At 39.2% G+C, this 23312-nt stretch overlaps 2 protein-coding genes across 19 annotated transcripts in view; one reads left to right on the top strand and one right to left on the bottom strand.

Annotated features, from left to right (window-relative positions):
• OFD1 (OFD1 centriole and centriolar satellite protein) overlaps positions 1–23312 on the top strand; it is a 57632-nt gene that overhangs the window by 25135 nt on the left and 9185 nt on the right. For 7 of the 10 annotated variants that reach the window (XM_066981772.1, XM_066981779.1, XM_048066867.2 and 4 more), the window contains 4 exons: positions 1117–1236; positions 2183–2334; positions 3292–3462; positions 4097–4167. In XM_066981772.1, coding sequence (XP_066837873.1) covers positions 1117–1236; positions 2183–2334; positions 3292–3462; positions 4097–4167 — 514 coding nt within the window. Of the gene's footprint in view, positions 1–1116; positions 1237–2182; positions 2335–3291; positions 3463–4096; positions 4168–5172; positions 8654–23312 lie in introns of those variants that run through there. The other 3 variants (XM_013200110.3, XM_066981754.1, XM_066981761.1) reach the window with 2 other exon arrangements.
• GPM6B (glycoprotein M6B) overlaps positions 5822–23312 on the bottom strand; it is a 109652-nt gene continuing 92161 nt past the window's right edge. For 6 of the 9 annotated variants that reach the window (XM_066981886.1, XM_013200114.3, XM_048066871.2 and 3 more), the window contains 6 exons: positions 19636–19822; positions 16391–16547; positions 13105–13276; positions 11093–11166; positions 10699–10764; positions 5822–8353 (listed from right to left, as the gene is read on the bottom strand). In XM_066981886.1, coding sequence (XP_066837987.1) covers positions 8204–8353; positions 10699–10764; positions 11093–11166; positions 13105–13276; positions 16391–16547; positions 19636–19822 — 806 coding nt within the window. In that variant the 3' untranslated portion in view covers positions 5822–8203. Of the gene's footprint in view, positions 9984–10698; positions 10765–11092; positions 11167–13104; positions 13277–16390; positions 16548–19635; positions 19823–23312 lie in introns of all 9 variants that reach the window. The other 3 variants (XM_066981894.1, XM_013200113.3, XM_066981916.1) reach the window with 1 other exon arrangement.

Genomic DNA, 23312 nt, shown 5'->3' with positions numbered 1-23312 from the left:
TTTTAATTTAAACCTAAAGAGAGGAGGAGAAGGAAAAAAAAAAAAAAGGAATGTTATCTTTTGAGTACGATAACCCATTATTTTGGTCTTATGTAAAACATGCATAGAATTTATTTGCCTAGGCAACCTGGTAAGACTTCTTGCTGCTATTGTAAGAAACTGAAAACTTTCTCCTAACTTTGTTAGATTGACAGTTTGGTGTGACTTTTGTGTGATAACTTCATCTGAAATTCCTGTAAAAGAATTTGAATTGAAGGGATTCAGACCATTCTGAGAGAGAGACTGGTTAGTCTGGGTGTCTTGTTTGTCACCATACAAAATACTTCAGTTTTTATTGCAAAACAGAAAGAAAAATGCTTGAAGCCTTGATAACACTTGAATGTTTGAAGGATGGGGAATTCATATTCTTAAACGTTTACTCAAAACTTAAGGAGATGCATAAAGTATCTGTTCTATTTTACGCTACGTGTCTGGAAAATGGTTCTGTGTATTTTGGGTTGGCTGCCTAAAACTCTAGTGGCTACATCTGACTTCTCATCTCTTTCTGCTTTCTTCCATAACACTGAGTTAACAGCAGTTCGCATAGTTTGCACATAAATCATTAAGAAGCAGTAGAGTGTAATAGTGATATTGTTGCACAGATGAAAATATAATGTAGAATATTTGAGTTAGCAGTATCCACCCTGTGCACTGAAGAGGGCAAGGATCCTAATAAAGAAATAGTATGTGATCAAGTAATTTAAAGGTTGTTTTATGTGCATGAAAGGGATGAGTTAAGCTTGGACATGTAATTTTTCTGTGATCTGTATCGTGATTATGTAAAGAAATGAAAACATTTTGGTTTTCTATTGTATATTTATTCATGATTTTCTTTTGGCTCTGTAAACAGATGTGTTCCAATAGCTAATTTAAAAACTAACAATTCTGTAATTAAAGAAGCAAGCACAGCCTGTGATTCTTCATCCTCAGGGAAATGGTCAAGTTGGAAGGAAAATGCTCAATTAGTGCTTATATTTATGAGTTCCAATTCAGCCATTCCCACACTTTGTGTCCATTCCTTTGCTCCACTATTGTAATTACAAAATAATGAAGCCATTGTTCAAATTTCTTCTCCAGATCAGGGGGACATTCCAGAGCAGTGTGAAAGTGATGTCTTGCATCCATCTGGGGACATTGTCAATGAAAACCATGTCGCAACCACTATGCAAGCAACAGCCACTTCGCCGCAGGACTTAAGTGAGTTTTCAGCTCAGAAACAAAAGTGAATGCCCTTTTTAGATGTCACGTGTGTAGAACAAAACCCCAAATATTTAACATTCTGTAGGTATATACACCAAAGTGAATGAAGACTTTTTCAGAAAGTGGTAATTATGTAATAAAGAAAAGAGAATGTTTTCTTTTGCTTTACTGTACGAGGATGACTTTTTCACCCCAGGTTTGTTTAAATGTGTTTCTAATTTAAAGACTTTTAACAATTCTTCCCCCACCCCCCACCCTGGCCCTAGCCCTTCACCCAGCCTCCGGAGGGAAGATTTTGATGTTTCTTTTCCCCTTCTTTAGAGTAATTATTAAACATTGGCTCTGTTCTTGATAGAAGTAAGACCTGAAAGTTTTTATTTTGAAGTGTTTTCTATACTGCATGCCTGGCTTTTATTGATTGATTGATTGATTGATTCAGTTTGCAAACTGCATTGTCACAATGCTGATTTAATTCTTTGGATAGACAAGGATGATTTCAGTGCATGTATGTGGCTTTCCTACTTTGCTCTGCACAGTAACACTGTGATAATTCTTATTTAGAGAGAAAAAAATATAGCAACATGAACTTAAACATAACAGATTTGATGAGAAAGTTTGTGCTAGAAATAAGAAATGCAGAGTGATTTGTCAACTCCCTGGACTCTACTTTGTCTCTGGTGTTCAACTCTTAGGCAGTCATATACCAGACTGAAATGTATTGAGGTGGAAAAAAAACATTGCCAGATACATAAGAATAACACCAGTATATGTATTTTTATATATACCTATATATATATATATATATATATATATATATATTTCCAGTTGTTTTTCATTTCCTTTTAATGTTATACAGGAACCTGTTACTTATTTGTATGCTACCATAGTAGATTACTGAAGTATCTATAAATCATGTCATAGATATTGAAATAATTTTTCACAGCTGCGTTGGATCAAAGACAGATTGAAGAACAAAATAAAGAAGACAAAAACTGTGAAGAGGAAAGGAGAACCGGAGAAGAAAGGAGAGAGAAAGAACAACAGGAAGCTTTGGAGAGAGAGCAAAACGAAGTGGAACAGCTTAAGAAAGAGACGGTGATTTAGTATTTTAATTTCTGACAGTGATGTAGCTTCGTAGTGTGATATTAGTTTAGGATTGCTGTGTGTTAAAATAGATGTTAGTTAAAATAGATTTTATGCCTTTTTTAGGTGAAAATAGTAGAGGCCAAATTGTTTTAAGCACCTGCGTGATTAACCAAAGAGCCTTGCTAGAACTTCCTGTTATGCCAAGTAACTTTTTCCTTGGAAAGGGATGCTTTTTATTCCGTGCTTCATGTAACTGGAAGCTACAGTTTTATGCTGAGAACTTAAAATGCAGATGTCACCAGGCTATTGGAACAAGCTATATGCATTTGCTCCGGTCTGGACTGCTGCAAGTGCGACATCACCAGAAAATGTTAATGTCCACCTGTTCATTAGCTTTTATAATGGTTTTTAGGGTGTGGTTTATTTTATTTTATTTTTTTGAAGCAGACGTTACAAGGAGGCTCTATGGAGTTTGTTTAAATCCCTTTGAGCTGATGTAGCACATGTCGAAATAATGTTCGGTATTTTTGGGTACTGTATAAAATTTGGTTTTTGTTTTCTCCTCTTTCTTCTTCCTCTTCCCACACTTAAACCTTGGTTAATTCAATTCAGTTCAGTGGTACTGATCATGCTGCCCTTCACACTAGCAAACGAGGCCATTCAAGAAACTTGCATACCTGTGTCAGCTCATCTTCAATTCACATGTAGATCTAGCCGTATGCAGAAGCCAGGATTTCAGTCCTCACGGCATTTCAGGCATACAAACAGATTGGATTTTTTTGAATGACACTCCTAAACTGAAGTGATAACTTAAGGTTTCATCTGGAAGTGCATGTAGCAAGTTTAATGCTGTTTACACTGGCATGTTTTACCAAGTTTAATGTTACATCCTGCAAGTATTTAGGTATAAAGGTAGTTTTATTGATCTGATCGGTATTTAATTTTGATTTTTTTTTTGTCTTAAAGTGGATCCAAGATTCGATGAAAATAGATGAAGAAAAAGAAGATAAAGAGGGAGAAAAATTTGAAAATGGTAATTCTGCTGCTGAAGATATTGTAAAGGATTCTACTCCAAATCCATTAGAAAAATACATGAAAATAATTCAGCAGAGAAGAGAGCAGGAACTGGCACACCAGGTGATTATTCTCAAAACTGGGCCCCCCAAAGTATTGTTTGAATTGGTGTCTTGCTAAGTATGCTTAGAATGAAAATAATAATCTCATTTTTTATTTTTTTTCTTCATTAAGAGCCTTTAATGTAACAACTTGCAGAAATGAGCGTTTGGATTTGTATTGCAGAAATGTGTTGATTCAAATGTGTGGGTTTTTTTTGTTTATTTTTTGTTAGGTACTCTGACAGTATTTAAACAGAAATATGTCCTCAGTTTTTTTAGTAGTCCGTGTTTAAATATAGTGTTTTGAGATCCTAATTAAAATACATCAGTTTGAATCTATACAGGTTGATTTGTGTTCCACTAATGCAGTTGATGAAGTTGATAGAATGTAATCTGGCAGGATGGAAAATTTGACCTTAAAGAACAATTACGTGTGTGAACATTACTTTGATGACAGACTACAGCATAGTTTTATTCAGGCACTGTCCAAACCCATTTTTCTAGATGCAGTGCTTCATTTGTAGAAATAGGCTGGCTCTTTCAGAAGATATTTATTTTCAATTAGGTGTCCTAAAGTACAGAAGCAATTATTAGAGTCACTTAAACCTTGACTTAAGAACCAGTTACAGAAAGTGTATTTTCCTCTTGACTGCCAGGATTCAAAAAAAGAAGAAATACAAGAACTATCACTCATAGAGGGAATTACATCGAGTGAAAAAGATGACAGGTAAGGCTCATACATTACTACAACTGACTTCTATTACTTCCTACTAATTAATACAGCATGGATTATGGCTAAGAGACATTTGCCTCTTAAAAAGCAAAATAAATTTAAACAAGTTAGTAATAAAAAATAAATACGTTGGAATAATTGAGGATCCTCCCAATTCTTATACAGGTAAGTTAGGCACAATATTGAATTAGGATCTAGGAACTACATTCGATGATCTGTTTCAATAGCTGTCACAATTAAAATTTTTTATCTGCAATTGAGCAGCATCTCAGTTCCTTCATGGTGAGCTGAAGCACAACGGATTCTTCCTGAGTAATGATCCTGTGAAAGGTTTTCTGTGCTGTACGGTGCATACAGTCTGTTATTTGCATTGAATCTACCTATGATTTATTAGTAGCATCATGGACTTTTAACAAACTAGTTAACACATCTTATTTCAGAGAGGTTTTTGGCAGCCTGATTGAGTTCCACAGCTAGGGCATTTCCTGTGGTTATCGCTAGAGCTCAATAAATAAGGGCACGTCGCTTTTAGTTTCTTGGTAGGGGCAAATATCTCTATCAATCAAATCTTTCAGTTTATCTGAAGATGTAGACTTGAAAATATATTTAAGCAAAAAATATAGAGCAGATTAAAAATGACTCTCACTGTATCTGGTAATGATTCAGTATTAGCTGTCCTTTTAAAGTGCTGTTTTACACACCAGACCCCATTCTGGAGCTCCTGAAGTGTAGTTGTGCAGTGTTCTTTTGTGTTACCAACGTAGTAGATAGTAATGCTGTTTGATGGATGAGGTAGCCCAAATCCTCACTCTTAAAGGCTTGCTTTTGGAACAGCAAGAAAACTGCAGCATAGATTGTCAGTGACTAAAGCCTGTGATTAGATGCACTCTATTAAGTTGTGTGTAACTTTTACTTTCTCTGAAACAAATGTATGCTTCATACAATAAGCTACTTTAGACTCAATGCCATGTTTTTCCTCCTTTCCTATCCCCAATACAGTGCTGCAGGCATTTCTCATGGAAATGATGATGAAAGCTTCTGGTGAACAGCAGCAACTGGTTTTGTTTTTCTTTTTCTCTTTTAACTACAATAAAATGTTTTTAAAACAGCTTTCTGGTCATAAATGAAGTTGTAATAAATGCTAGGCACAGGAATTGCAGGCTGTATAATTATAAATGAGTAAGGCTGTGCTGCTGTTGAAATCTTAACCACTTTAGTCACTGAATTTAAATATTGAGCCTAGATGTGTTACTCTTCCAGCAGGAGGCCCTTGAGCATGGTGAGAGGAAAGGACAAAGCTGTGTAAAGAAATGAATCTGTATGTTCAGGTAGATGTGCTTGGCCTTGAATTCCTAGAAACGTCCACAGCTTTTGAAATGTTGTTCCTCCACTCCTGTTCCCCACCAAGTGTAACAAACAGTAGGTCAAAGTAACAACTGAACCTTTTTATTACACTGAGGCTATCTCATGTTTTTAAAGATATCCCATAGAAACCCCTGGCTTGTGGTTTTTTAGAGAGCAGAGACAGAACCACGTTACCTTGTCCTTTTTACTGCTACAACAGGAGAAACAAACACTTTTAAAAGCAGCCTTTTCTCATGCTTTGTTAGTATTAACCAGCCCAGAACCGAGAGATTCAAATAAAAAATGCTATTTAACTCATCTTTATTTAAGCTTTGCATTTTGTAGGTAGATTAAAGGCAAGATCATTAAACTTTATTTACAGTATAAAATACAGTATTTTTTATCAATGAAGTAATTTTGGGTGGCAGCATATAGTACAACTTGCACTGCATTGGAGGCTGCTTACCTTGACCTAACTACAGGAACATGAAGCCAAGTTTGACAGAATTTAGGGGCAAAACTGAAGCTCCCTCTTGAATTCATTGGAGGTTGAAATGTGGTGTACCATAAATGAGACACACTTTCTTTTTTAAATTAAGACAAAATATTTAGGGGATAGTCTAATTTTACTTGCTGCTGAATTAATTTTATGTTGCAGCAAAGATGGAATTTACAAAGTTCCTCAGAAATTTGTTTTGTCTGATGTCAAGCATGGGCTGAATAGTGCTTGTTGCTTTATGCTGCCCTGGAACAACTATCAGTCGTTAATGCTAGAAAAACTTACCATGCTGAAGCATACACCTACAGGGCAGCCTTTCGCAGTACATTATCAAATGGACAATATTGAACAGAATGTGTTTAACTTCAGATAGAGATATAAAACAGAGATGCACTAGTATAGAGTAGCTGTAGGTCTGTTTTAAAATAAGCATACACAAGTGTTGTCTATTATCTACAAATATTTATTTTAACACTTGGATGTAACTACAGGAAGCCCTTGGCACTGATAGAAAATATTGATTCACTGTTAGGTTACAAAAATTTATACATAGCAAAATTTAATGCTCTTTACATAAAAATATTAGACTACTTAAACAAAACTTCAAAAACTCCCAGTAATAGCTACACTGAATTAGAAAAGAATTAGGCTTTAAGACACTGCCTCCATTATTACCCTTATGCAAACACTGGGCTAGAACATCACCTGCATTGCTGTAGAAATGTCTCCTTCATGCAACAGGTAAGAACATACACTAGGCTATTTTGTCATATTTGCTCTACACTGATCAACTTTGCCCCCTTTTTAAACTGTCAAATTAGACTTCAATATTAAACAGAAAAATTATAGCTGAAGTTAATAACCCCCAAAATGCCTTTCCTCTTAATACTGACTTAAAAGAAGTTTTGTGCTTCCTTTGACTTACTTACTTATATTCAGCAAACAGTCAAAACGATCAAACCACACGTCAGCTTAACATGGGTATGACTTGAATATTCAATTTTTTTCAAATGACTGATGTATTTTACTTTTCCCCCGACATTTATATATATATATATATCATATAGAACAAACACCAAATATACCATCACTAATACTCAAGATATCACTGAAAGCTTCTGAAATAAACATTAATTAGAAGGCAGACTTCTATGGGAAATACTTTAAAATGGCACCAGTTTGTGTTGTTGTTTTTATTCTGAACACCACGTTTTCTTAATGTGCTAATTAATTTGTAAAAAGGAAAACACATAAGCACTGACTATAAATTTGCTAAGCACCAAGATAGAGAAAAGGTGGACATCCTGTATTCTGCTTTATGGCTGTCATTTTTATTGTGTAAAACTCTGCAAACTTCGTCATCTGCTCGTTTGGAGTAGTCACATCAGTGTCATTTTAATAAGGTAACACTTTTCACTTAAAATGAAGGATAATGGTCTCCTGCCACTATATAAATGCTAAGACATTTATAGAAAATAAATATTAAGGCAAAGCTGACATTTATTTTCAAAGAAGGGGATCATTATCCAGATCCAAGCATCTACATTCCATTAAATAGTTAATAAAAAGATTAAAACTTGGGACATCTGCTCAACACTCAGGTAAGCACAGGAGAGTGACTGTTTCATCGTAAAAAACTGTGGCACAAAAGTAGATTGCTGTTCCTGTGGCCCATGTAAAGAGTGTTCAAAGGCTGCCCTATTATGACTTATGAAATGCTGCAACTGTGCTTCCAAATAAGCACAGGCTATCAGAAATCTTAGCCAGCCACAGTTCCATTTGGTATATAAACTGAGATACTAAATCACACATCTTACACGTGCCTTTGTCTAAGGTCTGTACAAACATTTACTGCTGGCTGGTTTGGAGCACCTGCCACAGTTTTGTGCAGGAATTCATGCTGCATGTCAAATAGTAAATTCTGAACGTCTCAAAGTAGAATAATTTGGTCACTTATTGTGAAGTGTTGCCTTTTAAAATGCCTGGAATAAAACCTCCATTCTCTGCGTGAGATGGAAGATTACCCATGGGAAGATTTCCCTATGAATGTGTTCCAGGAGCTTGAACGTGAAGCTTTTACACTTCTCTATAATTTTGTTTGGTAGACACACATCTGTACTGCAGAGCAGCTATTTGTTGATTTGTCAGAGCTACAGAATTCTTCTGCTGAATTACTGTGGCAAACATTTATGTGTAAGAATTGAGTTGCTCTTTTGACCGAGACTGGATATCCTGAAGCTCCTGCTCTTCTTTTGCTTTGATATCTTGGTAGGCCTGCATTTTGCTTGCATCCTTTAAGTAGGCCCAGTTAGAAGACAGTATCATGAGGAAGTGGATCTGGAAGAGAAGGGTGAGCATGATGGCTAGTGAGCATGTCAAGAGGCAAAGCAAGCTGCTAGTTAGATTAATAGACGCTCTTTACAATAATGACCAAAAAAAAGTTATTCTACGTTAATAAGCATTCTGTTATTAAAACAAGCACAGAGGCTATTTTCACAGATCTCTAGAATTTTGCATGCTAATATTTAGGTTGGTTATTCACAACTTAGAGAAAGTTAGTACAACAGTAATAAAATGAGCTGAAGAGTTGTACGGATCAATTAAAATGAAGAATGGGGAGAAGCGGGAAAACAAAAACTTTTATACGTGGCAATTTAGATCCTACGGAAACTAAGAGGTGCTCAGAAGAACTGGTTTCTAAGGTTGTGGTGTTTATGTATATTCAAGCCCAGCTCCTGGTAATTCTTTTCCCCCAACAAGCAGATGAGAATTCCACCCTCCCCCTAGAAAAAGCCTGAAATTGTAAACAGTTTTATTTACGTGAACAAGGCTACATTAACACATTGAAAAATTAAACAACAAAACACGAGTCCAAAACTAAGCAAAAGCATGCAATCTCTGGGTTAAGAAGTCTTAATCATGTATTGTTATAACTACATTTTAATCTCCCATTGTCTAACTTGAGGTGAAAAGTTTTACATCATAATTAGCAATTTTTTTTGTGTGTGTGGATTTTTCCTGGTTTTTGAATTCATCTCTTCCCAACATCTTTTCACCATACTTCATGCAAAAAATCTACATCTGAACACATTAATTCACTTTTTATTTTTCCCCCCAACAGTGTAAAAATGTCTCTATGATCTATGCATGGTTTTGCTTCCCGTGCAGTCATACTTACATTTTTGAGATCTGGCTACTGAGAAATCAGTTACTAAAGTGCAAGCCATACAAGAACAGAAACTATTTATATGCTATTTCTTACAAGTTTAGGGTCCAAAACCAGAATGTGATTGTTTTACGCAGAGCTAATACAAGGATGTATTTCCTTCCAGAGAGAGCATGATTTGGCAGTTATTTGAAAATGAAGTAAAAGAAAATAATCAACTTAATCATCCATGCACCAGAAAGACAAGCCGACTAATTCATAATACTGGGGCTTCTGATTTCTGCCAAAAGAGACTGGCACTACTTTATTACTCTTTTTATTTTGTATCATATATATTTGTATGCTCAGAGTTTTTTGTAGTTGTCATTCAGGATGAAGAATAGATGAGTAATTCTGACCCTGAACTGTTCCAGTCTTTGTTTTAGAGATGACTGCTAAAAAACACATGGAGACTTCAAACGAAAAAGTCCCATCTTCCAAAGGACGATTTATAAACAGTCCAACAGTAACTGAATCCTCTCAACAGGAAAAAATAGCCAGATCTCATCCACATCATAGTTCATATACAAGAAGTCATTTTATTAATCTGATAAGCTAAATGAGGCTTACTGAAGCTATTTACAATTACTGTAACAAAATTCAGAAAGCTAGACTTTTAGCCTAGGGTGTCAGTGGTATTTCAAGCTACAGCAATGCAGCTCTTTACTGGGCTTATACAATTTAGAATTTAGTGCAGCAATCTTCCCGACTCTTAAACTTCAAAACAGCATAGTTATATGTAGTAGCCATCATGTAGATCAGCTGGTGGAAGAGAACAAAATACAGGAGAGTAAGACACAACAAGGTGACGGCTCAAGCCCACTTGGGCAACCGTTGATACTTTTACAACAGATGCTATTCCGAGCTTCCTCCAGGGTGGAGATGCAAGATAACTAACTTGCCTTTTGTCCCTTGAGTATAATCTACACACAGGCCTAAGGCTATTTTGCCAAAGAACAGGCACCATTACACCTAGAGTTGGCTGATAGGAAGTTAGAAGCTGGCAGCTAGAGTAAGTGTTAGACACGTGAAAAAAGTCTTCTTATTAACATCCCTTTTTCCAACTGCTACCTGTGATTGGCATTGCAGGGTTGGACTAGTCAAATTGCCTGGGTCCAGACAAAAAGAACAAGAGGTTACAAGCTTTTGATCAAATAAACTACAACAGTGAAAAGAAATAGTGAACAGAAAAATATCAACAGTGGGTAGAAGCAGGATTTTAAAAGGACATGCAAAGATTTTTTTTTCCTAAGGATAGGGCAGGTGAGTTAAGATGACTTCTTAAAGCAGAAGTGTGGGACCTGCTGACTCGTGATGCCCAAAGCTTAGCAGAAAGTAACAGTGATTACAGCTCACCCTCTTTTATGGCTAGTATCAGCATTTTTAAGATGCATAAAATTTGATCTTAAAGCATCTTAAGTCTGAAAGGAACACATTGCGCAGTAAAAATAAATAAATAAATAAAAATGCTACCCACCAATGCTATGACAGTGGCACCAGCTCCAGCACAAGCCACAATGAACAGGTGATAAGACATGTAGAACTAGGGAAAACAAACAAACAAACAACATGTTAAAAATGTTTGCGTAACTGAGGATAGTATAAAATGCATTTCAGCTGTTTTAAAGAATAAAGATAATAAACCTGTCTTCATAGCAAGAGCTTCAAAGCTTTAAAAACCTAAAATGTTTAGAAAACGCTTTTTTTTTTTTTTTGGATGTGCAGAGCCAGAGTAGTTTCAATGTTCTGCTAAAATCAATTTCTTTCTACTCTTATTATTAGTTTCCTCCACAAACTTTCACCAAGTTAGTTATTATGCTGTGCCTAAGTGACCTGGAGGCATAAGCCGCACATGGGTCATGCCTGTGTACCTCGTTCGTGTTGCAGATGTTCTCCAGGATCGGACCACAGGCTTTGCCAGGTACAGCATTCCACGGGATAATACCTGAAATACCACAGCAAAAGAAACCACTAATTTTAGCAATCAACACACACTTTCTGTTCTTTTCTTATTTGTTCTGCCCACTTGCCAGTTGTGTTCCCGTTTTGGGCATCCACGCGTTGACCAGTACAGCTTTGAGTTGGCAGGAGGAATTAAACAGCTCACTAAAACTGCACTTTCTCCTTATACCAAGGCTTGCTGCCAAGATACGTTCTCAGATGTGGTTTTCCCATATGGCAGCCAAATGGTTGGGTTTTTGCGCTTCAGGTCCAGTCTCATACTGCCTGCTCCCCGAGACTGGGGACTGAAAGGGATCATCTGCATCTCAGAGATACTTGGCATCTTTCAGGACAGCACTTAATGTGCAATTCCTTACTAGATTAAATTCTACTTGAACCACTGCAGTAGAGGAGGGTGAATGTGGAGCCGGAGGGGAGAACTACACAAGAATTTTCTTCTGCTTGCTTAAGTTCCAGGGGGTAAAATAGCATTAAGTGAGAGCTGCTACAAGAGAATCTGGTCTGCTATACCTCATGTACTCCCAACTACTTTTCTTACATGATTGAAAATCTGAAAAGTCGATGGGATCTAGAAAGTTTAAAATAACCTAAACTTTTAGGCCAGTAACAGATGTAAAGCTTAAGCAGAAGCCATGGCTCGAAAAAGGAAAACAGCACTTCACCTCCTCAGTGCAACTCACATTTCAAACTCAGCTGGTTGGAATTAGGAACTTTGTAAGGGGCAGGTCATTGAAATTATCTCAGGACAGTATGGCTTTCAGAAAGACTTTATAGGATTTACTTTAAAGCCAGTTTCTTCTCTGCAAGATACAGTTGACAGCATTCAGCTATTGCTTCCACCCAGAACTAGAAGACACTTCAGTGACACAAGCAGCATGTTGAGAAGCTGCTCTCTCCCGCCACTCATTGAAACACAAATGATTTTATCAATCAGAGGAAAAAAACAGCCCCACGCAGCCGTGGCACAGCTGCAAAACAAACAGGAGAAGCAGAAGGGTGGAGGAGTGCACCTTCCCCCTGCACTCCTGGGCTTTGCTACTGAAGAAAGCATATTTCCCAGCCTCTTGGTGGCAGCTGCTGAAATAGGATGCAAACATTTGATTTGGGACTTCTTGCTTTTAAAGTTGGTACATCTTATTCTCTCCTACTGGACCTAGAGCCAGGACAGGAAAGCAAAACCAAGCTTGCTTGCTTTCTCGACTGTGAATTTGTTTCCTCAGCTTTGATTTAATTAGTTCAAAGAAACAAACATTCCTAGAACATGCAAGCTAAAATGAAGCCCAAAATAACTGTGACAGAAGGTTTTCAGCACAAGGGAAGATGAGATTAACTTCAGGAAAAATTCACTTCAATGACTAAAGTATTTGAAAGGCCAGACAATATTTTAAGCTATTGCCCCACTGCTCTGCTACTTGCACCCCTCCCCTCCCCCAGTTTTCTGTGTGTAATTAGAAAGCAGAGTTAAATCATTAATATCTGAGGCAGACCCTCGATTGCAGGTGTTTGGTTTTAATTGAAAGTAATTGTTACAGCAAAACACAGGCATTAACTTCATAATTAAATGTAAAAACAGCTTTTTGAAAGAAATATATATATACAAATGGGTTTAAGGAAACAGATTCTGGTTATCTCTCAGCTCTGTCTCTAAGCAGTTTATTTTGAGGCTGTTCTATTTTTACACCTAATATTATGGTATTGGAAACTGCTACAAAATCATTTTAGATAAATGACTTGCCTGTTCAGTTAAACTGACTGCATCTGGAAAGAGATCAATGTAATCTGAATTAATTAGAAAAGTAATAGCACATTCAGAGACACAAGATGCTTTTGCATTTGGTTCATTTGATAAAGCTGAAACGAAACTACTGAAGATAGACCAAGGAGAAAGGATAAAGCATTTAATCAGGATTTAAATAAGTACCGTATTGCCTGATATCCACGCAGATCTGGTCCCCTGGAACTGTCATATTTGTCTGAAGAGATTTGATGACTTCGCAAGTTGACCATATGTTATAGAACATAAAGACAGGCACAGCAGAGAAGCCAAAGACCCCAAGCCAGGCCACTCCAAGCACATAGGTGAGGAAAACAAACTGGGCAGAGAAAACACATGCACTTCATATTCGTTCTTTGAAAAGAATACTTGAAATTTTCCTTAAAAAAATGCTTCAATACAGTCTTTAAGCATATTTTCAGAAATTAAGTAATAAGGTATTTAATTTCCATTAAATTATTTCATTATTTCCATGCATACTAACAACATTAGCAATGCTTATGTTGCTTACAAATACTTTGGTACTCTAAGTGCTTCTGAGAAAGTAATTCAGACATTTCTTTTTCCATCTGGCTGCTTGAGCAAGCAGTGTGGCCTCCTGAACGAGCAGCTCATTGATTTCTCAAGAGTCTCAGCTAAGCAGGTTGTAGGCTAAAACCAATAACATTCCAACAAAAGTCAATTTAAGGATTTTTTTTTTTATTAACTGTAGTATACTAGCACTTCTATACAACTTGCAAATCAAAACAAGAGTGAATTGATGTATGCAGAGCTCTTCTGTACTCCCTGATTTATTGAAATCAATTTTGAATGTAACAGTTGAGAATACCAATTTTTGAAAACATACCATGTTCATTATAGCAGATCAGAAAACTAATACACATTGCCAAGACAAAAATTACTTACTTCAGCTCAGATGATCATGGATTTTCCCATTAAAATTTGCTCGTTTGGGTTTTCATTTTTCTTTCTTTTTTTTCTTTTTTTTTTTTTTTTTAATATGACATGCATTTTCTTTGGTATCTTTATCAAGTATGGCATTCACTACTTCAGAAACCTCCAGCTTTCCGCTCCCACAGGACCTCCTCTCTCTCCTATTCTTCCATGTTAAGTTTTATGGTGAAACACTAACTCATGAGCTCTGGCATCAGCTCCTTGAGAGGCTAGGGTTTGGATTCCCCTTGCAAAATGGGGAAACATTTTTATATCTTCTGTGTTCTTTCATCACATTATTTAACTGTAGGTGGATTGGAAAGGCTTTACTTTCCAGTAGAGCACTGTACTCTTATTAGAAACCTGTGTGCCAGAGCAGCAAAGATGGGAAAGTCTCTGAAAGGGGGTTTGTCTCAGCCTGACCCCAGAACTGATGGCCTGAACAAATTCTGCAGCAGTGGAAGTTTGCACCCTCAGAGGTGGGTCCAGACACGCTGACCAACATTGGAGCAACAGTTGAGCAACTGGTTAGATTTTGTAATTGGTTAGATTTCTAGGGAAAGAAGGTGGGGAGTTGGAAGCACTTGGAAAACACACACAAAAACAGCTAGTCTTGAATTAATACAACTGAACTAAAATACCCTACATCATGCCAGACACTAGAAGTTCTCAATGAATTTTGGTAACAACCAAGTGGACCAGTTTAAAGGATTTCTATAGATACACTATACATAAACCTTGGTTTGCATATGAGTATTTGAAATATGCATGAGAGGGAGAATGGGAAGCCTTTAACTCCTAAAATAGCTAAGAAAAAAAAACCAAAATCACTCTCACATACAATACAGGTAAGTTGTTGGAAACAGTTATTCTGCATTACGACCGCCAACAGAAATAATTCAGTCAAGTCAAAAGACTGTCTTCTGTAGTAACCTTATGCAACATGGAAGGGACTGTGCCCATCTCGGTGATGTAACTGAGGAATAAGTAGAAGTGTTCTTGATTAAATAGGCAGAAAAAACAGTGGATGGTTAAAAGCTGCTGTCTGCAGGCACCACCAGTCTGTTAGGATGTTATTTCTCCTCACAAACCTTGTTCTAAAGCCTGGTGTTTTAAGCAGCTCTAGCACGAGACAGTGGCATATGCCATAGCTGTCACCACTAACCACTGAGATGTCTTACCAGAGCTTCAAGTCTTTACTGAACTGCTAAATTCTCTCTTTCATTGTCTGAACAAATACAGGACAACATGAAAACATGTTTTTGTGTCATATGTCTGTGTGTCACACTGGTATTTGTGTAAGCAGCTGACGATGACGTGTCTCCAACTACCCAACTATCTGCAGTAACGAGATGCACATATGTGTATGCTTCTACTGTATTTTGGATCTTTGGAAATGCTGTTTTAGATATAATTTTGCTCCTCAGTGAAGATGATACTTTCAAAGAAAAGAGCAAGAAAATAGCTACTTAACTAGAAAATGATTGGATGTCTTATTTTTATTAGCCCTTGAAAAATTCAGTAAGTATCCGACAGCACAGTGGAAAATTCTTAACCCTTTTGAAAATAAACATGCATCTTCTTTGTATTTAACCAGCTGAAAGTACATATTTTTTAAGTACAGGATATAGGTTGTATATTAAAATGCAACAATCACATCAAACGCCTCTTCTCTTCTCACCCACACTTTCCCGTGGGCGATCTGTCATACTGGTTAGCTTCCTCCAGAACTACAAGCTTTGAATTCAGATTTTCAGAAATAACTTTGAAATCCTGTCTTAGAAACATAGTTATGTTTCTGTTCTTGCAGAGTGCGCCCTAGGGGGCAATGTGGGTGAGAATCTGAAGTTTTATTTTTAGTTAAACTTTGTTTAAAATGTTCTAATACAGAAGTAGATTGAAGGGAAGATGGCTTGTAACTTTAAGGCTCTAAGTGTCTCAGCTTTGCAGAAAAGACTCATTATTATATCCGTATGCCTTTTGCCATCTGCAAAAGCAAGACAGAAATACTTGATTCAAGTGCAAAGATGTTGTGAAGCTTCATTCATTAGTGTTTGTTTGAAGGATCCAGACGTTCTCATGTAGAATAGACTATGGAAGTCAGAGGCATTGCAGTCTGCTATTTAAATAGCTCTGCAAACCACAGCCATTTTACAATCTGCCCTTAAACATTATCAGCGTACTCTGCGTTCAAAAGTGCAAATTTCATTTTGTCTCACACAGAGTTTTTCAAAATCAGCAGCCTCCACCAGTTTCGAATAGTGGGTTCAGCTTTATGAGGGGAAGGCCACGGTAGCACCCCACCAGTCAACCTGCAGAACTTGGGTTTGACCAAGCATCCACAAAGTTCAGAGGGGGACCAGCAGCAGGGACTGGCTCACCCATAAGGAGCTAAACAGAGGTGGCGGCAATACACTGTGGTTCAGAGACACAGGAGTCAAACCAAGCCCGACAGGTTTTAGCAAGGAACGACAACGTTCCCACTTCTAGTGCTACTCACCATCCCACTGATGCAGCGGCCACAAGCTGTCGTTTTGAACTCTCCATGCAGCTCCTTCACAGCACTTGTTGTATAAAAGCCTTCTGCCAAAAGGATTATTCCATATAAGAAGAAAAATGATGCAATGCCATAAATTACATACTGCATTAGCTGTATTCTAAAATGAAAAAGAAAAAAAGATGTAATTAGATTTAATTCCTTTTAAAGCAAAGCAAGTCTTCCCTAATCATAACAGGTATGAGTCAACTCACTTTCTAGAAACACAGTTCAAGGCTCTTTAGAGCATTTTAAGCAAACAGGCTGCAGGAAAGTGCTGCTACAACTTCCACAGGTAAGCAGTACCAATGTCCGTTAGTTTTGCACCCACTGTTTGTGCTGCAGTTCCTACACTGACTGCTGTTAGTCAGAAGCTGGAAGACTCCATTTCATGCATCCACCATGGAGTGTGTCCCTGTCCCGTCCCGTCCCCCCCCCATGGCTGACCCTGGCACCTAACTCAGGGAATGTCCAATAGCTACGGCACAGAAAGCGTGCACTGAAGCAGAAAAGGCTGGAGCTGAACTACTGGCTGAACGACCATGCTCCATGGTGGTTCCTTTGGCTTAGGGGAAGGGAGTAGACCCCAAAATTCACTGTTTCGACATATAAAATCCAGTTAACATATGTTTACAGAAATCTGTGTGGAACTTGTCTGATACAAAACTCAGCAAATGTTGCAGAGAGTTCTGAGGAATGGTCTGCTCCACAGCCTAGGAGGGTGCTTCCAAGCGAGCAGATAGCTTCAGTGCCTGAAGTCACACAGCTGTGTTAAGCTCCCTTAAATGTAGTTAAACTATAAAAACATGCAGCAAATTTTTAGGAAATCCTTCCATTTGAGGTAGTCTGGAACTGTCCAGAGGAAGAAGATCACAGGACATGTGGCATAAGAACTTCCTTTGAACCTTATTTGAGAAGATTCTTGATTCCCTACAAATCTACCATCTGTAATGAAACTCTTACAGTATTTTTACTCTTGACAGAACAGGTAAAAGGAAAGGAATCATTTATAATATTACTGATCCAGTTACAGATTCAGTATGTGAACCTGACTGTTTTGGAGGACCAGAATGCCAGATCTTCTATACAACAATTCTCCTGGTCTCCAAAAATCATACTTTATCGCAAACTTCTCCAGAATTCATGCCTTTAAAAAATTATATTTTTTTTTGTTGAGATGTTTATTTCAGATGAATATATTCACATAACAGGAAAATTAACTTTGTAGATCTATACTGATGCTTTTGTGTGTTTGTTTTAGAACAAATGCATATATATTTTTCCTTAGATGTTTTTTCAATTCTCACTACTCTCCCCCAACTAGCTTCTTCAAGGAGCACCTGCATGTTTTAGCTTCATTTAAAGAAAACTGATGACTACCACTTACATAGTTAAATGTTATCCAGACAGATAGCACACCCCTTGTATCAAAATAGGATATTGCTCATTTAAAATTATATGTGGGAAGTGAAATAGTGTTCATGTTTATTTTCCAAAGTGATTCAAAATAACAGGATAAATCCATTGCACCTGCACTATAAAGCATGAAAAAATTAACTCAGCATTTGATGGAGAATAAAAGAATACATTTCACTGTCACCAACAGTCTGGGAGAGACTCTACGCACGTTACCAGAAATTAGTAATACAAAACCTGGTTAAAAATCTGTTCTACAAATGATGGCCCTACTAATATATTTTTAATTGATTTTACATCTCTTGGCCTTAAATTATTTGCCCCTTTCTGGCATCTCTTCTCCCTTGCCTTTCTTTTTTGACTTCCACAGAGCCAGAGACCACAGCTGGAATTACAGCTGGAATTTGGTAGGAATTACAGAGCCCCCCAGCTGCTGATGCTGCCTCGACAAGAAACTGGCAACAATTCTCCAAAATTCAAAACTTGCTGCCTGTTGTGGCTACTTTTGCAATTTCATTTGCAAATTCTAGGAACAGCTGCTCATTGTTTTTCTCTAAATTTTTATGCTAATGGCAGCATCCCTGTGGTTCACGCAGCAGAGCTGGGGACGTGGTGCTCAGCCTCAATGGGTACAGAGGTCAGTGGTTGGGTGCAATCCAATGCCACAGGGCAGCTTTGGGCATTAGAAGGGGGAGAAGCCCCCAGATGGTGCTGCTGGCCTGAAGTCAGTGCTCTCGGAGGATGGGAAGGGGGGAGCTGTGGTGGTCTCAGGCTCAGTGCCTGCAGATTGACAGGTCTACGTCCACAAGAGCTGAAAAAAAAAAAAAACCTCTGCAGAAGCTGGCAGCTGGGAAGGGACCCCCTGTAGAGCCCATGTTCCTGATGCCCTGCTTCCTTAGCATCCTGACACTGGCATGCAATCTCCATGAATTTCAGCTTAATCAAAATTCCTTTCCACCACTGCACAGAAGTCTTCTCAAGGACCAGCAAGTTCAGCATCAGGGGACATGTAACACCCAGCTAGCTGATGCTCCAAAGACCAGCATGCATCTGAACTACTGAACACTTGGGTCTACATGGTCCTCAGCATTAAAGGAAAACAGAGGTTTGCTCCAGTGGGGCTGGATGCTGGCTGCAGGCTCTGAAACAGGCTTCACTGAGAAAGCTCAGGAACACAAAATCCCCTAACATTTCACTGGTGAATGCTACTTTAGCAAAGGCTAAAGTAGCAAAGACAAACATCCATACTATTTATAATCTTTCCTCTCTCCTTTTTTTCTTGCTTTTCTGTTCAGTGCAAAATACCAATCCACCTTCTTCTGAGGGGTGATGGCCAGAACAATGCTTCACAGTTATTTCTGTTATACCTTCAAACTTTGTATTGCTGCTGGATACTATTTCTTCAGGTTTCAACACATTTACCGGGGAACCTAATTCAAGCACAGGATCTTATCCTGCCCTGTGCAAAAAGCTTCTTCTCCACTCTGGGTGCATCTTTGCTTTCTGATGACTGAAAGAAGTCAGGTATAATTCTGGAGCAGTAGGTATAATACACCTATTTAGAGGTCTCTTGATGCTCATGAAATTGATGTCATGAATACAAATGGGTTAAGCAGGATACACACTCTGCCTCTTTGTGTGTGAACACTGAAAAACACCTACAGGTGTTGGACAAACAGGCAACCTAGTGCTCAGGGATAGAGACTGAGATTTGAACCCATCTCTGCTTGTCCAGCATGAGGGTGCTGTGGTGAATGTTCTTCATGAATAATGGCAATGAGAGGCATACTTACACTTCACTCAGCAAAGCATGGTCGCTGGCAGTCGTGGAGAAGTGCTGCTCAAGGATGGACACCGTGCCTGTAAGCGCCACATGGCCGCAACCACAAAACAAGGCTACCCCCGAGAAGCAGAGAATGGTTGCCACCAGCGAAGCGTATGGCACTCCTCCTAGGCACTTAATGCAACATTCAAAGCAACCTAAGCAGAAGAGAGAAAGCCAAAGGAACGTTATGAGCAAAAAGCAAATTATGAGGGAAAAGAATATTCGCTCTCTGCTTGGTAAAAGCCATGGGGAATAAAAGGTCCAGACACTGACGTTGCGCTAAGCAAAAATCTATAGATGGTGCAAGAAAGCATCACCCTCTAAAACAGTGAACTACAAATCTGTCGGGGTGAGCTCAAAGCCCAGAAAGTGGGCCAAGTGCTCCTAACCCTACAGGATCAAGAGGAGATCGATGAGGCAGCCTATGAAATGGAAAAAGAAAAAAGCTGTTTATCTGAAGTGATCCGTTGCAATTCAGCTGCTGACACAGAGCTCATCACATGTCAGCATTACTGGTATTAAGGACACGAGCACCAGGTGCTAGCACCGCTTGGGAAGCCAGAGAAGTAAGCACTCAAGCCAACGAAGCCTTCTGGAAAAGTGAAAGATGCTTTGTTGTTTTCATTGACAGGAGAACATTTTTAGGTCTGTGAAACCTAACTACTCTGCACTCTTCCATATCTTTGTGTGTAAATCCATGTAAGGTTATACAGATACAGATATTTATCAACAGAAAAAATTAGTGGCTGCCAAAGAGTAGCAATTTTTACTGACAGTAGTGAGATGGAGCTGTATTATACATTTCCAGCTTTATAGGATGCACTGGATTTACAGTGATCCCTGAGTACAGTCTGCAGTAGCGTAATCATAGTCTTAATGAAATTTATTGTCTAGGCAGTCTGAGTTAACAAAACAACCCCCCAGAACTGCTGCTCAGCAAGCGCTGCAATAAGGTCGTGGCAGCCGAATTACCAGGCTCCTCCCGACCGCGCTGCCTGAAAGCCCATCTGCTTGCAGAGCTGGGAAATGTAAATCGGAAACAAACACAGCTTTTAACCGCGTTATAATGGTAATGGCAATCCATACCAATTCATTACTTCGGGGTGATGGCATTAAGCTGTCTCCATTAAGGTACGTTTCATAGAACTGCGCAACGCACAAGCCATTAGGACCCCGCTCGATGGCGCGCCGGGCCTAGAACCACAGCCCGTTGCTCCTGCTGGATGGTGCAAAATTAAGAAACCATGCATGGGTATGGGACAGCCGAATCCACACGTCCCAGCTTCCTCAAAGTCCTAGCCCAGATCATAAGTGTAAAATTCTCCTTTTAGAGACCCACTGGCAAATGTCCCAGTCAGGCTTAAGCAGCTACCACCGCCGAGATGACTTAAAATGCCACTCTGCTGACTGCAGGCAAGGTTTAATTGCATGGGAGTGAGCCTGGGAAACATCCAGAGCCAAGCCCGCAGCTGGAAGCCGTGCATTGGGAGCAACCTCCAGGACAGAAACCCTGCAGCACCGACAGACATGGCAGCTGGGCACTCAGGGGACGAGATACGCAGATGTGTGCTATCAGAGGAAATCATCTCTGCTGTTCATCTTATCACAGAGGTTCAGGGTCGAGTTCAGATACCAGGCCTTGCAGAGCAAACCTCAGCTTTTCCACAGCTCCCAAGCCACACGTCGAACACAACATGTCCACACATGAGGCTGGCTCGCCTCCACCTGTGTCTGCCTCCACATCAGGCCCAAGTCTCCTAGGGTTGATCCCAGGAATTGTTGCACCTGGCACAGGGCTGGCGGAGAAGGACTGTACAGGCCTAAGAGCATGGCGGCCCAGCACGCACATGGCCACAGCCCAGCACAAAATGGCCTCCCAGGTCCTACTCATGAAGGAGGAGGTAACCAAAATCCAGCTCGCTACTTGGTGAGCAGGAGATTGATTACCTCCTCATGCTGATCACTTCAGGGAAGGATCCCACCAGAGATGGGAAATAAAAACAGCTGGAAGCAGAACCAACAGACTGACAAGGTCTGCAAGAAAAGCTTCATGTTTCAGAAAATGGGAGCAGCCTGCTTGACAAAACGCTAAAAATTGGTGTAAACCCAGGATTAACGATTAATGTCACCCAGCTAGGTACCTGTCTCCCTGGTACCCCACACTGCACAGCCTGCTGCCCCAGCTACTAGCAGAACAACCCAATTTGTAGGATACCTTATCCCAACACATTGCAACACCTTCTGTTCATCCACAGACCCTTGAAAAGGACTCATGGTGGCAAACGCCCTTCTCTCTTCCAAGTTGTTGGCAGCAGCACATAGCATCTTTGTGGCTATAATCTTCATATTCTACCCCAACAGCCCAAGTAAGAAGGCACCACAACAATTTGGGTGGCCTTTGTTGTTTCAGGCCACGGCCAAGGGACACCCTAAGAGGTCTGTTAAGCAACCACGCTATTTTGAGTGAGGCAGAGGAAACTGCCCAAACGTGGAACTGCAGGAACTTCACAGCAAGCCTCAACCTGCAGGCAGAGGGTCTTCAGTTCATGGGGAAATTGCACACTGCCAGCTTGCAAGTGCACACAGCATCCCAAACCAGCACGTTTCCATGAGACAGCATCCATACATGCACAGTTGTCTGCCATCCAAATCAACACCATAGCTTCTGCAGAGTCTCCTGCCAGAGGGTACCTGACCCGTGGGACAGCACCTCATCTTGGCATTAGGGCTGCCAGGCCCTTGCTTTGTGAGGAGCCTAAATTCATGCCTCGCCTGAACAATAGAGCTGTTTTCTAATTATTATTATTATTTTTTTAAAAAATTCAAACCTTAAACAGGAACAGCTTCAAAAAACAGCTAAAATTAGAAGTTCATCAAGCACTAGGATACTCTTACTCCCAGCTGGGTAAGATTTCTTCTCAAAATGGAAGCTTCCTAGGCAACCTGCTTTATGATCCATCTCTGTAACCCAAAGTCAGCAAGTATCTTCATACAGTATGACAGCAAACCACAATGACGTTTGCCTATTTCATACTCACTTTTACAAAATAGCTTGATAACACACTGATGGCAACTGCAGCCTGAAGGTCTGCAAACTAAAGCTGACCAAAATAAGTAATATATATTTTTAAAGGTTTAATTCCAATTTTCTGTTACTTTTCACTTCCCATACAGCCACTGCACTGAATCTTTCAGCTGTACATCCACTTCCAACACAGCAGAGTAAAATGATTTAAATATGAAACTGTGGAGCACAACCACACATCGCTGCATCTCCCCTTTCAATGGCCATTTTGTGCAAGGCATCACTAGAACCTTTTGTGCAAGTCAGCAGAATAAAAACATTTTTTGTCCCCAGGCTGGTGAGCAGCAGTTGCCATGGCGGCAGGTTAATAACAGCCCAATGATTTGCCCAGGGCTGCCTGTGATCTTGGCTACAGATTTAACACACTCTCAGAAGGAGGCCAGCTAAAACAAGGACTGAGATTATTCTCTAGGGAATGAATGCTATTAAACACACACACACACACAAATATTCTTGCTAAAGGACAAAAATAAAGAGAAGAAAAAAGAGACAGGAACCAACTATTCTTTTAATCTCCTGGAAACTATCAGTCACAGGAAATTGGTAAAGGATGAACCAAC

The sequence above is a fragment of the Anser cygnoides genome, chromosome 1 (assembly GCF_040182565.1).
Source record: "Anser cygnoides isolate HZ-2024a breed goose chromosome 1, Taihu_goose_T2T_genome, whole genome shotgun sequence".
Taxonomy (NCBI): domain Eukaryota; kingdom Metazoa; phylum Chordata; class Aves; order Anseriformes; family Anatidae; genus Anser; species Anser cygnoides.
This window is presented reverse-complemented; position numbering and strand designations above follow the sequence as displayed.